The 17,922-nt window shown below is 59.5% G+C and overlaps 1 protein-coding gene across 1 annotated transcript in view; it reads left to right on the top strand.

The window, feature by feature from the left end:
- Window positions 1-907: 907 nt before the first annotated feature.
- Window positions 908-17,922, top strand: part of DNAH17 (dynein axonemal heavy chain 17) — a 33,757-nt gene continuing 16,742 nt past the window's right edge. Inside the window, exons 1-46 of the mRNA XM_088176708.1 lie at window positions 908-1,252; window positions 1,950-2,143; window positions 2,416-2,608; window positions 2,728-2,827; window positions 2,904-2,989; window positions 3,122-3,247; window positions 3,472-3,627; window positions 3,704-3,787; window positions 4,031-4,198; window positions 4,448-4,564; window positions 4,676-4,944; window positions 5,050-5,245; window positions 5,355-5,501; window positions 5,789-5,897; window positions 6,039-6,142; window positions 6,244-6,384; window positions 6,488-6,631; window positions 7,071-7,253; window positions 7,366-7,570; window positions 7,613-7,662; window positions 7,770-7,939; window positions 8,142-8,364; window positions 8,444-8,560; window positions 8,679-8,765; window positions 8,946-9,098; window positions 9,396-9,644; window positions 9,844-9,966; window positions 10,151-10,498; window positions 10,578-10,669; window positions 10,788-10,914; window positions 11,123-11,275; window positions 11,644-11,769; window positions 11,901-12,008; window positions 12,113-12,244; window positions 12,525-12,685; window positions 12,768-12,924; window positions 13,162-13,266; window positions 13,717-13,874; window positions 14,340-14,478; window positions 14,977-15,204; window positions 15,343-15,480; window positions 15,957-16,089; window positions 16,269-16,396; window positions 16,488-16,636; window positions 16,903-17,185; window positions 17,275-17,448. Of these exons, the coding sequence (XP_088032834.1) occupies window positions 908-1,252; window positions 1,950-2,143; window positions 2,416-2,608; window positions 2,728-2,827; window positions 2,904-2,989; window positions 3,122-3,247; window positions 3,472-3,627; window positions 3,704-3,787; window positions 4,031-4,198; window positions 4,448-4,564; window positions 4,676-4,944; window positions 5,050-5,245; window positions 5,355-5,501; window positions 5,789-5,897; window positions 6,039-6,142; window positions 6,244-6,384; window positions 6,488-6,631; window positions 7,071-7,253; window positions 7,366-7,570; window positions 7,613-7,662; window positions 7,770-7,939; window positions 8,142-8,364; window positions 8,444-8,560; window positions 8,679-8,765; window positions 8,946-9,098; window positions 9,396-9,644; window positions 9,844-9,966; window positions 10,151-10,498; window positions 10,578-10,669; window positions 10,788-10,914; window positions 11,123-11,275; window positions 11,644-11,769; window positions 11,901-12,008; window positions 12,113-12,244; window positions 12,525-12,685; window positions 12,768-12,924; window positions 13,162-13,266; window positions 13,717-13,874; window positions 14,340-14,478; window positions 14,977-15,204; window positions 15,343-15,480; window positions 15,957-16,089; window positions 16,269-16,396; window positions 16,488-16,636; window positions 16,903-17,185; window positions 17,275-17,448 (7,278 nt within the window). The remainder of the gene's footprint in view (window positions 1,253-1,949; window positions 2,144-2,415; window positions 2,609-2,727; window positions 2,828-2,903; window positions 2,990-3,121; window positions 3,248-3,471; window positions 3,628-3,703; window positions 3,788-4,030; window positions 4,199-4,447; window positions 4,565-4,675; window positions 4,945-5,049; window positions 5,246-5,354; window positions 5,502-5,788; window positions 5,898-6,038; window positions 6,143-6,243; window positions 6,385-6,487; window positions 6,632-7,070; window positions 7,254-7,365; window positions 7,571-7,612; window positions 7,663-7,769; window positions 7,940-8,141; window positions 8,365-8,443; window positions 8,561-8,678; window positions 8,766-8,945; window positions 9,099-9,395; window positions 9,645-9,843; window positions 9,967-10,150; window positions 10,499-10,577; window positions 10,670-10,787; window positions 10,915-11,122; window positions 11,276-11,643; window positions 11,770-11,900; window positions 12,009-12,112; window positions 12,245-12,524; window positions 12,686-12,767; window positions 12,925-13,161; window positions 13,267-13,716; window positions 13,875-14,339; window positions 14,479-14,976; window positions 15,205-15,342; window positions 15,481-15,956; window positions 16,090-16,268; window positions 16,397-16,487; window positions 16,637-16,902; window positions 17,186-17,274; window positions 17,449-17,922) is intronic.

Here is a 17,922-nt window from a genome sequence, read left to right as displayed (position 1 = left end):
AGTCTGAGCTCTTGCTGTGCTGGGGGTGTTGGTGAGCCCCGTGCCTTGCCCAGCTGTCCCTGGCCACCAGGACAGTGCCTGGGGTACCTCACTGCAGAGCACAGGGTGGCTGTTCCAGCCTGGGACAGCTCCTGGTCCTGCATCCTGCTGTGGGCACCGAGCTGGGCTGGGCAGGGCTGGGGTTACCTGCTGCAGGTGGAGCACCTGGGGAAATGGGGGTGTGGGGAACCCTCAGGGACCGTGTTCTGCAATGGGACTGAGGGATTCATACCCAGCTGGTACCTGTTGTGAATGGGATCACAGCCAATCTGGGCTGATGGCAAAGCTGGGAGCATCAAGCCTGTGCCAGCTGCGCTGGTGCCATCAGGGCTGGAGGGGAGGTTACACACTTGTGCCATGGGGGGATCTGCCAGAGCATTCCCTGCTGCAGTCCCTGCCCGTCCTGTGCCTTTGGCACTGCGGCCTGAGGCTGGCAAGGGTGGGCAAGTAGCCCTTGCTGAGGGATGGGGGCAGTGCGGGGGGAAGGGGAGCCCTGCAGTTGGGCTGGTGCCAGTGCCTGTTGGGCTGGTGCACGGCCGGTTGGGGCACACACTGTCAGTTGAACTGTGGCACTGTCAGTTGGGTGCAGACAGAGTCTGGAGGCTGCTGGAGGCTTGAGGAGTGCCACAGGAAAGCCACAGAGCCAGGTAAGATTGGGGTGAGCCAGGGCAGCAATGGGGCCAGGCAGGAATGGGGTAGGCTTGGGGCCACTGGGACCAGGCAGGGATGAGACTGGCAGCTTCCCCTAAGACTGCATGTGCAGAGGGAAGGCTGAGGGCAGCGGGAGGGGCAGTGTCAGGGTGTGGGGTTTGCACAGCCCCTGGCTGAGCAGGGATTTGCCCACTGGCCCACCCCAGGTGCTGGCACGATGGCAGCCCCACAGGACGAGCGCTTGGAGCTCCTCGAGAGCTTGGCCACGGCGCTGCTGCACGTCCGGCCGGACAAGTGGGCCAAGTTTGTGGCCAGCGAGGAGACTTCAGTCATGCTGGACAAGTTCTTCAAGCTGCCAGAAATGCAGGAACTGGTGCTGGTGCTGAACCCTGCTGGGCAGATCCTGCCCACTACCTGCTTCCCACCTGCCATAAAGGGCAAGGGAATCTACTGTGTGAAGAAGAAGGGGGACAGCATCACCGGGGAGAACTGTCGGGGTTCTCTGCTGCTGGGAGACATCGGCCCCTCGCCCGTGGAGCAGCTCATCACCGTGCTGCTGGAGGTGGGTTGTACCCACAGGTTTGGGGTGGGCAGGGTGAGCTGAGCTCCCTGGGTACACTGCTGCACTGGGACCCCTGCTGTGGGCTGCTCTAGCCAAATTTCCAGGTGGGCTCCAGAATGAATTAAAATTCACAGTGCAAAACGTGTCCCAGGCCCTCGCCCTGACCTTGCAGTGGCTTCCATGCTATGCTGAATGAGCCCCACCAGGACAAGAGCTGAGTGAAAGGTCACCATCCCAGTTTTCTTCTGGCCCCAGCTGGATCACTTCCTCACTGCAATTGTAGAAACTCATAATAATGCCCACTTACCTCTACCCTGCAGCTGGGAAATGTCTAAGTGGATTTCTCTCAAATTTCCTATAAATATTCCTGCTGCCAGTCCACAGCACCCAAAAGCTGCATCAGCTCCAGGAGCCCCCAGTATTCCCCCTCACTGCTGGGGGCTCTTGCTTGTGTGCCAGCCCCTGACTCCACTGAATGCATTCACTGTGCCACTTCCTGCACTTCCCAGGCCATGAGAGCTGGAAACCCAGAGCAGGGGTCTTTTGGTCACACTGATGAGATGAAGATCAGCAAAACCCATCTGTGGCCAACAGAGCTGAGGCTGTGCTTCAGTGGGCAGCAGAGGGGACCCTGGGGTGCCACTGCCCTGTGTACAGGAGGTCATGCCCAAGGGCCTGACCCAGCCCTGTCTCGCAGGTCGTGTCCCCTCTGCTCCTGAGCCAGGATGAGGGGTCGAGCTGGCCCAGGATTGTGGTGGAGGACATCGTGAGACAGACTCACAAGCTGCAGAACAAGCTGTTTGTGATGAGTGGGAAGATCCAGGGGAAGCCACTGCTCCCCCTGCCCGAGCACCTGGTCAGCTGGGATGACGCCGGTGCCACCATGGACTGGTGGGTGCTGCTGGCACCACTTGGTGCCAGAAAAGCCTGGCAGGGGCCTAGGACAGCATAAATCACTCAGGGAGAGACGGGAGCTGGGACACTGGCTGGGTCCCTGCACAGCCCTGGGCACAGCCATCCCCTGCAGCAGCGTTTGAGGGGTGGGTTCATGCCAGGAACCTGCACCAACAGAGATGCAGGCATGACAGGCTTCCCTAGGGCTGTCTGGGGTTCTCCTGGGGCAGTTCAGGGCTGCCAGGGGCCATAACCCATCTGCCTTTCAGCCTGGTGGAGCCCATAGATGGTTCAGTGCTGCACTCCATCGAGACTGTCGTCATTGAGTGGTTCCAGCAGGCTGAAGAGATCTTCAGCCAGGACCCAGCACAGCAACTGCTGGAGGGGCTGCACCCCCTGCCCAGGGTGGAGTTTGATTTCTGGCAGACCAGGATGACCAGCTTGGAGTGCATCACTGAGCAGGTACTGTCCCACCCATGGTGGCTGCACGTCCTCGTGCTGAGCCCCCCGTGCTGAGCCCCCCGTGCTGAGCCCCCCGTGCTGAGCCCCCCGTGCTGAGCCTGGTGCCTCTCCCCTGCCAGCTGCACTCGCCCCAGGTGTCAGTGCTGGCCAAGGCACTGGAGAAGGCTGACAGCTGCTACTGGCCCTCCCTGCAGAGCATGTTCAGCGCCGTCACTGGGGGTGAGCTCCGTGACATGGTGGTGGCTGCCTCCAACAGGGTGTCCTCACCCCAACACAGACCTTGTCCCTGTCCTAGGTCTGGAGGAAGCCAACGATGTCAGCCTCCACCTGCAGCCACTGCAGGCACTGCTGGAGGAGATGGAGCAAGCAGATTACTCCCAGGTAAGTGATATGTGGCAAAATAACCAGGCACAGCCTGGTGGCCTCATCTGGGCAGCAGCAGAGCCCCTGAGGCCTCAGGGGGACACATCCCCTGGCTCTGCTGCAGCCCCTGACGAGGCTCTGCTCCCACAGCTCCGGTCCTTCGTGCCCAAGGTGCTCTGCACTGTCTGCCTGCTCCGGGCTCACTGCGTGCACTACCACTCACCTGCCCACATAGCCCGTATCCTGCAGGAGATCTGCAACTTCTTCATCAGCCTGGTACAGCCCCAGGGCCAGCACTCACCCACCCTGTCCCCTCCAGCTGCCTCTCTGGGGCAGATGTGGAGATGCAGTCTTGGTGATGGAGACACCCTAGACAAGGGAACAGCAGAGCCCCACAGAGGGCTGGGGAGAGTCTGGGGCAGGCACGGGCTGCAGGGGGTGAGGGGCAGGAGGAGCCTCCACATCCTCCTGACAATGGCCCCTGCCTGTGCGTGCCCCAGACCTACAAATTCCTGAACCCGGAGGACATGCTGAAGGGGCTGCAAGGAGAGCCCCAGGAGACCCTGGAGGGACTCAAACTCGCCATCTCCACCACAGAGAAGTTCTTCCAGTCCTACAGCACTTACTGCTCTGACCTAATGCCCACGCTGTTCCCGGTGGGTGCAGGGATGGTGCAGGAACATCTGCCCCCCTGCACACCAGCACCAGACTCACAGCCCCTCTCCCCTCCAGGAGCAGCCAGAGCTCTGGGAGTTCCCTCCCACTCAGCTCTTTGGGAGGATGGACGCCTTCTTGCACAGGCTCGAGGCCATCAAGGTGACAGCCCAGCACTTCAGGGCACAGTGCCAGGCTCAGCCAGGCCTGGGCATCCCGGGGTGGGAGTGGCACAGGGTGAGGTCCCACAGCACTGGGAGTTCAGTGCCACCATTCCCAGCCCTGAGCCCCCATGGCACGATGGGCACACCCTGGCCAGGCTGGGGAGCACCCCTGTGGGAATGCTGGCAGGACACAGCCCTGTGCTGGAGTCCAGCCAGGTAAAATGGGGTTTATGTTTGCCAGGAGCTGTTCCAGGCAGCTGTCGACTTCCTGAAGCTGGAGAAGACAGTGCTGGGAGGGGTGCGAGGAAACTTCCTCGGGGCCTGGGTGCTGCGGATCTCTGAGGAGATCTGTGAAGCCACCAAAGCTTTTGCTGAATGCAAATATGATCCCTTGGATCCCGATGAAGAGGTGAGCAGATGCTGGAGTGGAAATGTAATGGGTGCTGGAATGGAGGTGTTAACATTGGCTAAGTGAAGAAAAAAAATCTCTTTGTGAGAACGTGCTGCAGAGGGACACATGGGACTGTCCCACAGCAGCACAGGGCTGGCTCTGGAGCAGGTCATGGGGACCCTCTGAGTTCAGCAAATCCTTCCTGAAGGATTTGGGAAGGAGGCACAGGGGTTGTGCCACTTCAAACCATTTTGGTCTCAATGGCAGCAATGGAACAAAGACTTTGAAGAGTTCCAGAAGAAGGCTGAGGATGCAAACAAGCAGCTGGCTGCCATCTTCTGCCAAGGCTTTGATGACTGTAACCGCCTGACAGCTGCTGTGAAGGTACCCGTGCCCAGCTCAGCAGTCTGGCACAGCTCCCACAGGAACTGGGGGTCTCACCCACCCTGGGGCTGCTCCAGGGTGCAGGAACCAGTGCCTGCCTCTCTTCTGCAGCTGGTGCACATGTTTGCCTCCGTGCTGGAGCGGCCCCTGATCAAGGCTGAGGCTTCCCCCTGCTACACGGCCCTGCTGGGAATGTTCGAGGCAGAGCTGGAGAGCGTGAAGGCGCTGTATGACACCCGGATGGTGTCCCCACCACCCCACGGGGGGGCCCCAGCCATCCACAAGAATCTGCCACAGGTGGCCGGGAAGCTGAAGTGGGCTCTGGAGCTGCAGCAGCGGCTGGAGGGGCCACGCAAGGACTTGCTGGCCATGGACCACCCGTAGGTGCAGGTCCCCTGTCACCCCACGGGGACACAGGGCAGGACCAGCCTGGAGCGGGTCCCCTCCCGCGTCCTGCTGCCGCAGCTCTGTTGTGGCTCTGACAGTGCCATGGTGGGTGCTGAGGCTGACACGGTGTCCGGGAAGTACGAGGAAATGATGGGGATGCTGCAGAGTTACAGCAAGAGGATCTACGAGGAATGGGCGAGGGGACCTGGCCAGGACTGCCACTTCAGCCTGGAGCAGCCCCTGCTCCGGAGGGACCCCGAGTCCGGGCTCCTGCACGTGAACTTCAGCAGAGCGGTGGGTGCTGGCACGGGCAGCACCTGCACCCCTCCCTGGGGTGAGCCCGGGGCTGTCTGAGCTGCACGGGGGGCTGCTGACAGCCCCTCCTGGCCCTGCTGTCCCACAGCTCTCTGCTGTCCTGAGGGAGGTGAAGTACCTGCACATCCAGCAGAAGCCCGACATCCCCAGCAATGCTGAGAGCCTCTACGCCCAAAATGAGACTTTCCAAAAGATAGGGGACAACTTGGAGCTCATCGTGGGCTGGTACAATGAGGCAGGTTCTGAAGGGGAGACAGCTCAGCTGCTTTTCCAGGCTGAGAGGGACTGGGGGGGTTTGGGTACCACAGGCACATCACTGGCACCTCAGCTCCCTGCCCACCCTTGGCTAAGCCAAGCCGTGGCTGCTGCCATCCACCCCCGGCCCCCATCACTGTGTTGGTGGGGTGGGGACCCTGTTCCTCGGTGCTCACTGAGGATATGTTGGCTCAGGTGAAGCAGCGCTCACCTGTGGATGTGCTGGCTCAGGTGAAGCAGCACTCACCTGGGGATGTCTTGGCTCAGGTGAAGCGGCAGCTGATGCCAGTGGAGAAGCCACTGCTGGAAGAGGAGCTGGAGGCCCTGGATGTCCGTCTGGCCACTGCTGAGAAGACTCTGTTCTGGAACCATGAAGGTACAAACCCCCACTTTGACCGTCCAAGACTGGGGATCCTCCTTGTGCATTTTGGGGGTCCCTGATCCCCAGGACCAGCCGACCTCCCACTGCCCTGGGGGATGTCTCCACAACGTGATCGTGTGCCCTTTTCCCTCCCAGGTGTCATGGAATACATCCAGGAGATGAGGGAGAGCCTGCATGACCTGCAGAAACGGGTCCAGAGAGCGAAGCTGAACCTACAGAACATCACCCAGCTGATGGAGGTAATGTTTGCTGGCATTCACAAGCCGCTGTCTGGGACACATCCAGCCGGGGTCGTCCTCTCCCTGGCTCAGCAGAGCAGCCCATTCTCTCCTCCCTGCAGAACTGTTCAGCCACTCCCCTGTTTGGAAGAAAGGACAACAAGGAAACTGCGCTCCTGGACCTCGATGGGAAAGAAAACGCCTTAGCTCAGCGCCGCGCTGTCATCGGGAGCACAGGAGAGAAGATCCAGGGCATGGTGAAGGTGAGAGCTGGCCCTGCAGCACGGGATGGCTCCCAGGGGCACGAGGAAGGACCCGAAGCAATGTCAGGGTTCACTGACAAACACTGGTGGTTTTCTCGTGCAGGAGAACGCAGATCTGTTTAAGGCTGGCTTGTCCTCGAGGATATGGCTGGACTACGTGGCTTACATAGACAGAATCGTGTTGGATGGGCTCTGCAGACTCGTCCACAGAACCCTGCAGCTGCTGCTCACCAACATGGACCCTGAGGTAAGTCCTGGTGTTCTGGCAGTGCTGGGTGTCCCCGTGCTGGGTTAGGGTTAGGGTTAGGGTTAGGGTTAGGGTTAGGGTTAGGGTTAGGGCTAGGGCTAGGGTTAGGGTTAGAGTTAGGGCTAGGGTTAGGGTTAGGGTTAGGGTTAGGGTTAGGGTTAGGGCTAGGGTTAGGGTTAGGGTTAGGGTTAGGGTTAGGGTTAGGGCTAGGGCTAGGGTTAGGGTTAGGGTTAGGGTTAGGGTTAGGGTTAGGGTTAGGGTTAGGGTTAGGGCTAGGGCTAGGGTTAGGGTTAGTCCCCGTGTTGGGTGTCCCTGTGCTGTCCCACTGCTCTCTGTCAGTCTGGTCAGTGACCAGAGGTGATATCCCCGTGCTCCCTGCAGCTCGGGGGCTGTGGGGCTGTGGGACATGACCCCCCACAGCTGGCAGCGCCCTTTGCAGGCCCAGGTGTCCCCGCTGTTCGAGGTGCGCATGGAGCTGTCCGAGGGCAGGGTGCAGTACCAGCCCTCGCTGGACGCCGGCGCTGGTGACAGTTTCCTGGTGCTGGTGGAGGGGCTGCTCGGGGACACGGAGGCGGTGGCAGCGTCCATGCCACGGCTGCTGGAGGGGGCAGTGAGTTACAAGGTGAGTTCTTCACAGGCACAGCTCACAGACAGCAGGAGGTGGGTGAGGTTGGTGAGGGTGGATGAGGGTGGTCATGTCCCCAGCTTGTCCCCAAGCTCTGCTGTCCCTTCAGACTGCCCTGGAGGAGCAGGAAGAGCTGCTGAGGATGCAGGAGAAGCTGATGTCGCTGGTGGTCAGCACCATGGCAGAAGGTGAAGAATTCAGTGCCAGCTTTGAGGAGCTCTCCTACCTGTGGCAGGAGAGCCCCGAGGAGTTCCTGCAGAGCTTCCTCACCATGGACAGAGCCCCTGTCCCTGAGGAGGGGGAGCCCCAGCCCGGCACAGAGCCACAGCCAGGCACAGAGCCACAGCCAGAGCCAGAGAAGCCCTTGGCACCCGGACTACCACCCCTCCAGTTCTTTCAACAGGAGGTGTGGGATGGGTGCCTGGAGATGTGCTGAGTGCTTGGGGTGCCCTGGAGGACACTGGGTGCCCGGTGAGGTGCCAGCCACAGACTATGGCCCATTCCTGTCCCCAGATCAACGCGCTCGAGGCACTGCATGAAGATGTGCTGGGCTGTGAGGAAACCAGGGTGTTTGGGGGGTGGCTGCAGAGCGACTGCCGCCCCTTCAAGAAGGCGCTGCTGGATGCCATCAGGGGCCATAGCCTGGTGCTCCGGCAGTTCCTCGCCCACCACGTCACCAGCAGGTAAAGCCTGCCCAGCCCTGGCACTGGCTCCCAGTGACTGAAGCTGTGGCACAGGCACCACTGTGTGCCAGGGCAGGGCTGACCCATGGGAGACAGCCCTGGAAGTGCAGGTTCCAGACACCTTCAGGGCCGAGTTTCTGGGGGGGCATGCCCTTGCAGAGTGAGCCCCAGGGACACCTGGTGAGCACCACTGTCCTCTCAGTCTCCAGGAGCTGCAGGATTTCATCCAACAGTCCACTGCTGGCTTGAGCAAACCTCTGGAGGAGGGAGACTATGAAGGACTGGTGGCAGTGATGGGACACCTGGCGAGGGTCAGGGAGAGGCAGGAGGCGACTGACGTCATGTTTGAGCCCTTGAAGGAGACAGTTGCTCTGCTCAAGACTTACGGGGACAAGATGCCGGAGGAGATCCACCTGCAGCTCCAGGTGGGCTGCTTGGGATGTGGGGGGCTGGGCAAGGGCTGGCTGGGGCCAGCCTGGTGACCCCACACGGTGCCCACTGCAGAAGCTGCCCGAGCACTGGGACAACAACAAGAAGCTGTGCCTGCGGGTGGCGGAGAGCGCGGCGCCCCTGCAAGCCGCCGAGGCCGCCGTGCTCCGCGACAAGTGCCAGGACTTCGAGGTGCCTGCCCGGGGCCCTGGGTGGGACACAGCTCCGAGGCAGCTTTGGGACACTCTGCTGCTCTTCCCCACTGCCAGGTGCTGGCTGTCCCCATGAGCCTCCCTGTCCTCCCACACAGGTCCAGCAGCTCGCCTTCCGGGAGAGTTTCCTGAGAAAAGCCCCTTTCTCGTACACAGACCCACAGCCCTACAAGTCACTGAACAGGGTAAGGAAGGGGAGGACACCAGGGCCGCTGCTGTCCCCACTGGCACTGCCAGGTGTGGCTCCAGCTCCCAGGCTGACAGGGAGGGTCTGGCCCTGCAGGAGGGAGGGAGCCACTGCTGGGATAGAGACACGTCCCTGGCACACAGTCCCTGGCTGACACCTTCTCCTTTCCTCCATCCAGCAACACAGAAACATCCTGGCCTTGGAGCAGGAAATGGCAGCCCTGGCCGCCTCAGCTGCGCTGTTTGAGGTGTCAGTCCCAGAGTACAAACAGCTGAAATTGTGCCGCAAGGAGCTGCGCCTGCTGAAGGAGCTCTGGGACATGGTGACCCTGGTATGGGCTGGGCTCTGGGACCAGGCTGCTTTTGGATGGCATGGGCACCTGTTGCCAGCCGGCCATTGCCAGCCCAAGGTGCAGAGCTGTTGCAGCCTCTGAGAGAGCTCATTGCCATCAGAGGGAGGATGAGACACGGGGCAGGTTGTCACACTTAGAGCAGGTCTGCATGGTGTGTGCAGGTGTGGGGGGCCCGCTGGGCACACAGGGCATGCAGGCACTGAGTGTGCTGCTCCTCTTCCTGGGCAGGAATGCTTCTGCTAATCTGCTAATTGTGAAAATGTATCCTGGGGCCAGGTGAACTTGAACATCGCCACCTGGAAGACAACCAGGTGGGCGGACCTGAACGTTGAGGACATGGATATCGAGTGCAAGAAATTCGCTAAGGACATCCGGGGTTTGGACAAGGAGGTGAAGAGCTGGGACGCGTTCACGGGGCTGGACAGCAGCATGAAGAACATGATGACGTCCCTGCGCGCCGTGAGCGAGCTGCAGAACCCGGCCATCAGGGACCGGCACTGGCAGGAGCTCGTGCACACAACCAAGGTGCTCCCACCTCCTCCTGCCCACCCCTGGCCCAGGGGGCTCCCAAGAGCCACACCCAGAGAGGGAAGGGTGCCATTAGGTTTAATTCTGGCCACGTGCAAATATTTGTGTAGGGTCTCTGAATGTGGGTGTGAATGAGCTGGTTTGGGTGAGCTGCCTCTCTGTGGAGGGGAGTCCAACCAGGCTGGTCCTGCTCCAGGTGGAATTCACCATGTCTGAGAACACCACCCTGGCCGATCTGCTGCAGCTGAACCTGCACAAGTTTGAGGAGGAGGTTCGGGGCATTGTGGACAAAGCATCAAAGGAGGCTGGGATGGAGAAGGTGAGTGGGGCTCAGCCCCTCCCTGCTTTGCTGAGACCCCTGTGCCAGTGTGACTCCGTGGCTGTCACGGGCTTGTCTTCCTGGGGCTGGAGTCCACAGGGAGCACATGGAGCTTGTGGAGCCCTCTGCCCTCCTGGGCCCAGTGCCAGCTGGCATCCAGCTCATCCCCACGCCCCACCTGCAGGTGCTGAATGCCCTGGACACTACTTGGGCATCAATGGAGTTTGAGTACGAGCCCCACGGCAGGACCCAGCTCCCACTGCTCAAGATGGATGAGTTGCTCATTGAGACACTGGAGGACAACCAAATGCAGCTGCAGAATGTGTTGGCCTCCAAGTACCGAGCCTTCTTCCTTCAGAGGGCACAGGACTGGCAGCATAAGCTGTCAACCACTGACACTGTTATCAACACCTGGTTTGAGGTACAGCGGAAGTGGAGTCACCTGGAAACAATCTTCATAGCGTCTGAGGACACACGCAGTCAACTGCCAGAGGAGTCCAAGAAATTTGATACCATTGACGAGGATTTCCGAGTGCGAAGCCCATTCCCCCTCTCCTTTTCCCTGCAGCTCTCAGCCAGTTCAGGCTGACTGAGATGTTTTTCCTCTTCAGAAACTGATGGCTGATGCAGTGCAAACCCCCAACGTGATTGAATGCACCAACAAGCCCGGGCTGCACACCCGGCTGGAAGCACTGCAGGAAAGGTGAGGATGGAGTCACATTGGTGAAGAGTTTGGGGGCCAAAGGAAGGGGTTGGTTTCTCCAATAAAAGAGTAAAACCAATATATGGGGGTTAATGGCAGGTTCTTCTGTTTTCTCCAGGCTGGCAGTCTGTGAGAAGGCCTTGGCTGAATACCTTGAGACCAAACGACTGGCTTTTCCCCGGTTCTATTTTGTTTCCTCTGCAGACCTACTGGATATTTTATCAAAGGGGACTGAGCCTCTTGAGGTATAGGCTGTGTGTGGGCCTGGGGATGAGTCCTGTGCCATTTCCATTGTTTGAGCAGTTTTAGAACATTTTTCACTCTCATGGGCAGAACACCATCCCTGTTCCCCCTTCCTGGGGGTGCAGAGCCCAGGGAGCACCCAGGGGTAGATCCAGTTGCTGATCCCACACGTGGCAGGGCTCCTGACAGTGGCTGTGCCTCTGCTCTCAGGTGTCCCGGCACTTGACGAAGCTGTTTGACAGTCTGGCCAAGCTGGAGTTCGTGCAGGGCTCAGACAAGAAGCCTCTGAAGGTGGCCCACGGGATGTTCAGCCGGGACGGGGAGTACGTGGCCTTCGATGCAGACTGTGACCTGTCCGGCCAGGTCAGCTGAGCTTTGGGAGACTCTGCAGGCTGGGGATGGGGATGGGGATGGGGATGGGGATGGGGATGGGGATGGGGTTGAGCCTTTTGCTGGTTGTGCTCCAGCAGCCTGGCAGGAGTATAAAATACAATTACAGAGATTTTTTTTGCAAAAACCCCAGAAATGGCACCTGCACTGCAGGTGCAGAGCAGTACAGTCACGGAACCTGCTCAGCCTCTCGAGGGCTGCAGGGTGATTCCCCCGTGGGATGTGCCCTGCAGGAGCAGCAGCAGTCCCTCTGCTGCGGTGTGCTGCAGTGTGCAGGGAGGGGTTTGTGCAGCCTGAGGGGTGGGATGCCACGCTCAGCTCTGCTGGCTGTGCCCCTGCAGGTGGAGGTTTGGCTGAACCGGCTGCTGGGGCGTATGCGCTCCACCCTGCGAAACCTCATCCCCCAGGCCCTGGGCACCTACGAGGACAAGCCACGGGAGCAGTGGGTGTTTGACTACCCAGCCCAGGTGGGTGCTGCTGCCAGGGCCAGGCTGAGCCGGCTCTGAGAGGCACAGGAGCCCCGGGAGGCACAGGCACCCGCCCTGAGCCATAGCAGGATCCTCCTTTATGGCCGTACTGTCCCCATGGTTGGCTGCAGGTCGCTCTCACGTGCACCCAGATCGCCTGGACCTCAGAGGTTGGTGTTGCCTTTGCGAGTCTGGAGAAAGGTTACGAGAATGCCCTGAAGGATTATAACAAAAAGCAGGTTGGCACCATCCACACCTGAGCCTCTCTGCCAGGCCAGGGGTCATCGAGAGGTGGGCAAATGAGGGCATCACCTCCCTGCCCACGATTCCTGTCCTTCCCCAGATCGCTCGGCTGAACGCCCTGATTTCACTGCTCCTTGGGAACCTGAGTGCTGGGGACAGAATGAAGATCATGACAATCTGTACCATTGATGTCCATGCAAGGGATGTGGTGGCCAAAATGATCCAAACAAAGGTATTTGGTACCAGAGGGAATTTTTTGCTGCAGCATCTCTCAGAAGTTTGGAGCACAGCTTTTCCTGTCATTCCATTACTCTCAGGCTGGGTGGTGTGGCGTGGGCTGGGCCCTGAGGAGGGATGGTCCTCACCCACCCCAGCACGGCCCTGGGACCCTTTGCACACTGTCCTTGTGCTGGGAGGTGGTGAACGGCCCCAAGGCAGGGAGTGTCACTGTCCCAGGGGCCGGGCTGGGCAGTGCCAGTGCCCACCTGCCCTCCACAGCCACCTCTCTGCAGGTGGAGAACTCGCAGGCGTTTGCCTGGCAGTCTCAGCTGCGGCACCGCTGGGACGAGGGGGACAAGCACTGCTACGCCAACATCTGCGACGCCCAGCTCCTGTACGCCTACGAGTACCTGGGGAACACCCCCCGGCTGGTCATCACCCCCCTGACAGACAGGTGGGGCTCCCCACACCTCCCTCTGCCCCCGGCGCTGCGGCTCTGCCTCGCCACAGCTCAGCCCCGTGTCCTCGCTGGGCAGGTGCTACATCACCCTGACACAATCCCTCCACCTCTACATGGGGGGAGCCCCCGCTGGCCCCGCGGGCACCGGGAAAACTGAGACCACCAAAGACCTGGGCCGGGCTGTGGGCATGATGGTCTACGTGTTCAACTGCTCCGAGCAGATGGACTACAAGGTAGGGCATGGGGCAGCAGGAGCTGAGAGCCCTGGGGTGTCCAAGACACGGGGACCCTGGGTTGGGGTCTATGGAGCCCGGGGGCGGGGGGGCTTTATCACTGTGGGGAATTTCCACAGCACAGTCCATAAGGCATGGGCAGCTCTCAGCACTCGAGTTTTGTCACCAAACCCCCACTGCAGCTGCTGTGAGGGGTCACAGTGCCCGAGCCCTGTCCCACTGCTCTGTTCTCTGCAGTCCTGTGGGAACATCTACAAAGGACTTGCCCAGACAGGCGCCTGGGGCTGCTTCGACGAGTTCAATCGCATTTTGGTGGAGGTCCTGTCGGTCATTGCTGTGCAGGTGCGTGCTGTCCCCACAGACCAGTGGCACTGGGTGCCAAAGAGCCTTCCCAGCTCGTGTCCTGGGTGCTGCCCCAGTTAAACCTGGCTCACAGGACAGTTTGCCACTGTTCTCTCCACTATTTTGGATCCCTGTTTGGACACAGGGTGGGGGCTGGAAGCACAGCAGTGCAGGGGATTTGGGCACAGTTAAACCTCACAGCCCAGCTGTGTCCCATCCTGGTGACCTGTCATCCCCAGCTCTGACACCACCTGGGACAGGGAGTTGGGGTGATGAGGAAGGAGCAGGTTTAAGGCCAGCTCTTCTGCTGCTGTGGCTTCAGCTAGATCTCAATATTACTCCTGGCACAGCCAAGCCCTCAGGCTCTCCCTGGGGAGCAGTCAGGGCCAGGCAGAGCACTGGGCAGAGAGCTGGGAACTGCCAGCACCAACAGCTCTGCTCACCTGCCAGGTCAAATGTATTCAGGATGCAATCCGTGCCAAGAAGAAAACATTCAACTTCCTTGGGGAGACCATCTCCCTGGTGCCATCGGTTGGGCTGTTCATCACCATGAACCCTGGCTACGCCGGGCGCACGGAGCTGCCCGAGAATCTGAAAGCTCTGTTCAGGTGGGTCGGTGTCGCTGCAGCACTCTGTGCCACACCCACAGTGTGACCTCAGCCCAGGGGGTTTGTGTGCACTGCTGGCCCTGGTGAGGCAGCCCTGGCAGCACAGGACAGTCCTGTCACTGCCCAGAGGCTGCTCAGCGAGGGGAGAGGATGCTCGAGTGAGCTGCCGCCCTCAACCAAAAATCCAGTTGAGAGGAGGACAAAAAGGCGATGAAGCGCTGGAAGGGGAGGCACAGAGATGCTGCGGGACCCCTGTCCTTGGTGAAACTCAGCCTGTGACTGCACAAGGGCCCCAGTCCTGTGGGACACGAGCCCCACTTGGAGGAGCCTGGGCAGGAGACCCCATCCAGTGGAACTGCAGCAAGTGACTGCTGGCTACACTGGAAACTTGGGGCAAACCTCGGGGGCCGTGGGAGGGTGAGGACGTGGTGAGCAGCCCTGACAGCTGCAGCTGCTCCTCTCTAGACCCTGCGCTATGGTGGTCCCCGATTTTGAACTGATCTGCGAAATCATGCTCGTGGCAGAGGGATTCCTTGATGCCAGGCTCCTGGCAAGGAAGTTCATCACTCTCTACACGCTCTGCAAAGAGCTGCTGTCGAAACAGGTAATTAACAATATTACATAGTGCTGGCTGTGAAAGAGTCCAATTGATCATCAAACCTGACACACTGTAGTGGGACTGCTGGTGGTGACACAGAGAGTGACAGCTCTGCACAGCTCAGGTCTAGGGCCGGGCAAGATCCACTTCTACATCATATGGCACCTTTCTGCCTTAAGGAAGGAATCAGGAAGCCCAAAAGTAGAACAGCATGGAATTAGAATTAGGCTAGTTAAGATGAGATCATTCAGATATTATTCATCTCAAGAGAGGTGATTTACACTATAAACCTGTCTCCAAGAAGGAAGTCAGATTCCCAGTTCCAAACCACGTCCATGACTGACAGAGGCTTCTCCTGTAAATAAGCTCAGTTTAGGTGCAGCCCATGGGTGCCCTGTGGATGACCTGGCGGGGGGCTGATGGACAGGGTGTCCCTCTGCAGTGCTGTTTGAAGCAGTTCTTCCTCACCAAAGTGAAATGGTGATTCTCTGCTTCCTGTCACAGGACCACTACGACTGGGGGCTGCGGGCCATCAAGTCTGTGCTGGTGGTGGCAGGCTCCTTGAAGAGAGGAGACCCCGGCTCTGCAGAGGACCAGGTTCTGATGAGAGCTCTGCGAGACTTCAATATCCCCAAGATTGTGACAGATGATTTGCCTGTGTTCTTGGGGCTGATTGGAGACCTGTTTCCAGCACTGGACGTTCCCAGGAAGAGGGACCTCAACTTTGAGAAGGTGCAAGCCCAAGCACGGCAATATGGCCAGAGACGTCCCGGTCCGGGCAGGATCCAGAGGCTGATGGTCCATTCAGCGCTCCTGGGGGCGGCCAGCTCATCTCCAGGGCTGATGGTCAATGCCTCCTCTTCCTGCCAGGTCATCCGTGAGTCTGTGCTGGAGCTGAAGCTGCAGGCAGAGGAGAATTTCGTGCTGAAGGTGGTGCAGCTGGAGGAGCTGCTGCAAGTGCGACACTCCGTCTTCGTCGTCGGCAGCGCCGGCTGTGGCAAGTCCCAGGTAAGTGGCCAAACCATCCTGAGCATGTGGGGTCCCTCTGGCCTCAGCCAAGCACATCCCAGGGCCTCCCACAGCTTCTGGTGAGGGCCCAGCTCTGCCAGGGCAGTGTTTGGGCAGTGCAGCCATGCCAGGCCCTCAGGCACTGTGTGTGCCAGGCTGAGCCCCTGTAGCTGAGCAGGTTTGGGATGCACAGCTCAGGGGCTGCCCAAGGCACCCACGAGCAGAGCAGAGACAAAGAGCAGGCAGGGCACGCTGTCAGGGTTGATGCTGGGCATGCCGTGGTGCTGGCAGGATGGCAGGACAGGGCTGGCTGGCAGGGCTGGGCTTGCACAGTGCCCTGTGCAGAGGCTGGCTGTGCACAGCGAGGGCAGGGGCTCCAGCCCAGGTGGGAGCAGGGCTCTGCGCCCCCCAGTGCAGCAGAGGCCGTGGTTGCCCTGTGGGATCACACCTGTGGCTGCACCGTGCTCTCCCCACAGGTGCTGAAATCTCTCAACAAGACGTACCAGAGCCTGAAGAGGAGGCCAGTCACCGTGGACCTCGACCCCAAGGCTGTGACCTGCGATGAGCTGTTTGGGATCATCCACCCAGCCACACGGGAATGGAAGGATGGTGAGACACCACTGCTGTGAGCTCGGTTCATGGCATGTGAGATGGGATGGGAAGACTTTTCCCTGGGGCTCTTTCCTGGAGTGGGAGGGAGAAGAAATGAGTTTCGTGGGAGCAGCAATCCCACGTGTCCTCCAGCAAATGGCTGTGTGGAGAGGAACCCGAGTGTCTCTGTGGGGCAGGTCTGTTCTCCACAGCAATGCGTGACCTGGCCAACATCACACACGATGGGCCCAAATGGATCATCCTTGATGGAGACATTGACCCCATGTGGATCGAGTCCTTGAACACAGTCATGGACGACAACAAGGTTGGTGCCATCACACCCCAGGGCCTTTGCTCACTGCTTATCTCGGGGGGATCAGCTCCAGACATCCCCCACAATGAGCCCCTTCCCCCAGGTCCTCACCTTGGCCAGCAACGAGCGCATCCCCCTCACTCCCACCATGCGGCTCATCTTCGAGATCAGCCACCTGCGCACGGCCACGCCGGCCACCGTGTCCCGGGCTGGCATCCTCTACATCAACCCCACAGACCTGGGCTGGAACCCGTGAGAGGGCTGGGATGGGATGATGGGATGGGATAATGGGATGGGATGGGATAATGGGATGGGATGGGATAATGGGATGGGATGGGATGGGATGGGATGGGATGGGATGGGATGGGATGGGATGGGATGGGATGGGATAATGGGATGGGATAATAGGATGGGATGGGATGGGATGGGATGGGATGGGATGGGATGGGATGGGATGGGATGGGATGGGATGGGATGGGATGGGATGCTCGCTGCAGCCCTGCTTGTCTCTCCCCCAGCATTGTGACCAGCTGGATTGAGACGAGGACAGTGAAGTCTGAGAAGGCTGCTCTGATGATCCTCTTTGACAAGTACCTGCCACCATGCCTGGAGAAGCTCAGGTCTGGGTTCAAGACAATCACCCCTGTTCCTGAGGTCACGGCCATACAGACGGTTCTGTCCCTGCTAGAATGTTTCCTGACACCGAAGAATGTCCCACCAGACTCACCCCGGGAGCAATACGAGCTCTTCTTCGTCTTTGCCTGTGTCTGGGCCTTTGGTGGGGCCTTGTTCCAGGACCAGGTACAGCCATGGGGCTGCCCAGCACCTGCCACCCCTCTCTGCACCCCATTGTGTGGCTGGGCTCTGAGTGTCTCTGTTTTGCCCTCCAGCTGGTGGATCACCGCCAGCAGTTCAGCAAGTGGTGGCTGACGGAATTTAAAACCATCAAGTTTCCTAATCAGGGGACAATTTTCGACTATTACATTCATCCAGAAAAGAAGACATTCAATCCTTGGGACGAAAGAGTGCCAGAGTTCGAGCTCGACCCCGATGTCCCCTTGCAGGTATTACCCACAGGCGCTGTGTTTGTATGGTTTGTTTGTCACTCCACAGTTCCCCCCTCAGCAATGCGTGGAGCATCACCAGGATTTGGACTGGTAGTACCCATCAAAGCCAGATTAACCTGCAACTTCAGAGAGTCTCACAAAGCAGCTGTGATTATTGCCTGAGTGCAAAATGTCCTTTAGCACTCCATTTGTGTTTCCTACAGTGGCATCTTGTACGGTGTTATCTAAGGGAAAAGGGTGAGGAGCTGTGGCTGTGTGGCAATTCCAGGAACTGTTCACGTTGTTCTGTGTAATAACTTGGTTTTGGTCTCAAAGTCTTTAGAATAATAGAGCACCCAGGATGTGCTGTAGAGAGGGACCGGGTTTGGAGCTGCCAGGAGCGCTGTGCAGGGCTCTGGCACGCTGCCCCAGCACAGGATCCTGGCTGTGCCAGTGGCAGGGCAGTGCAGGGACTGCCCGTGCCTCTCCCCA

This window comes from Sturnus vulgaris, chromosome 20, assembly GCF_052056855.1.
Source record: "Sturnus vulgaris isolate bStuVul1 chromosome 20, bStuVul1.hap1, whole genome shotgun sequence".
Lineage (NCBI taxonomy): Eukaryota > Metazoa > Chordata > Aves > Passeriformes > Sturnidae > Sturnus > Sturnus vulgaris.
This window is presented reverse-complemented; position numbering and strand designations above follow the sequence as displayed.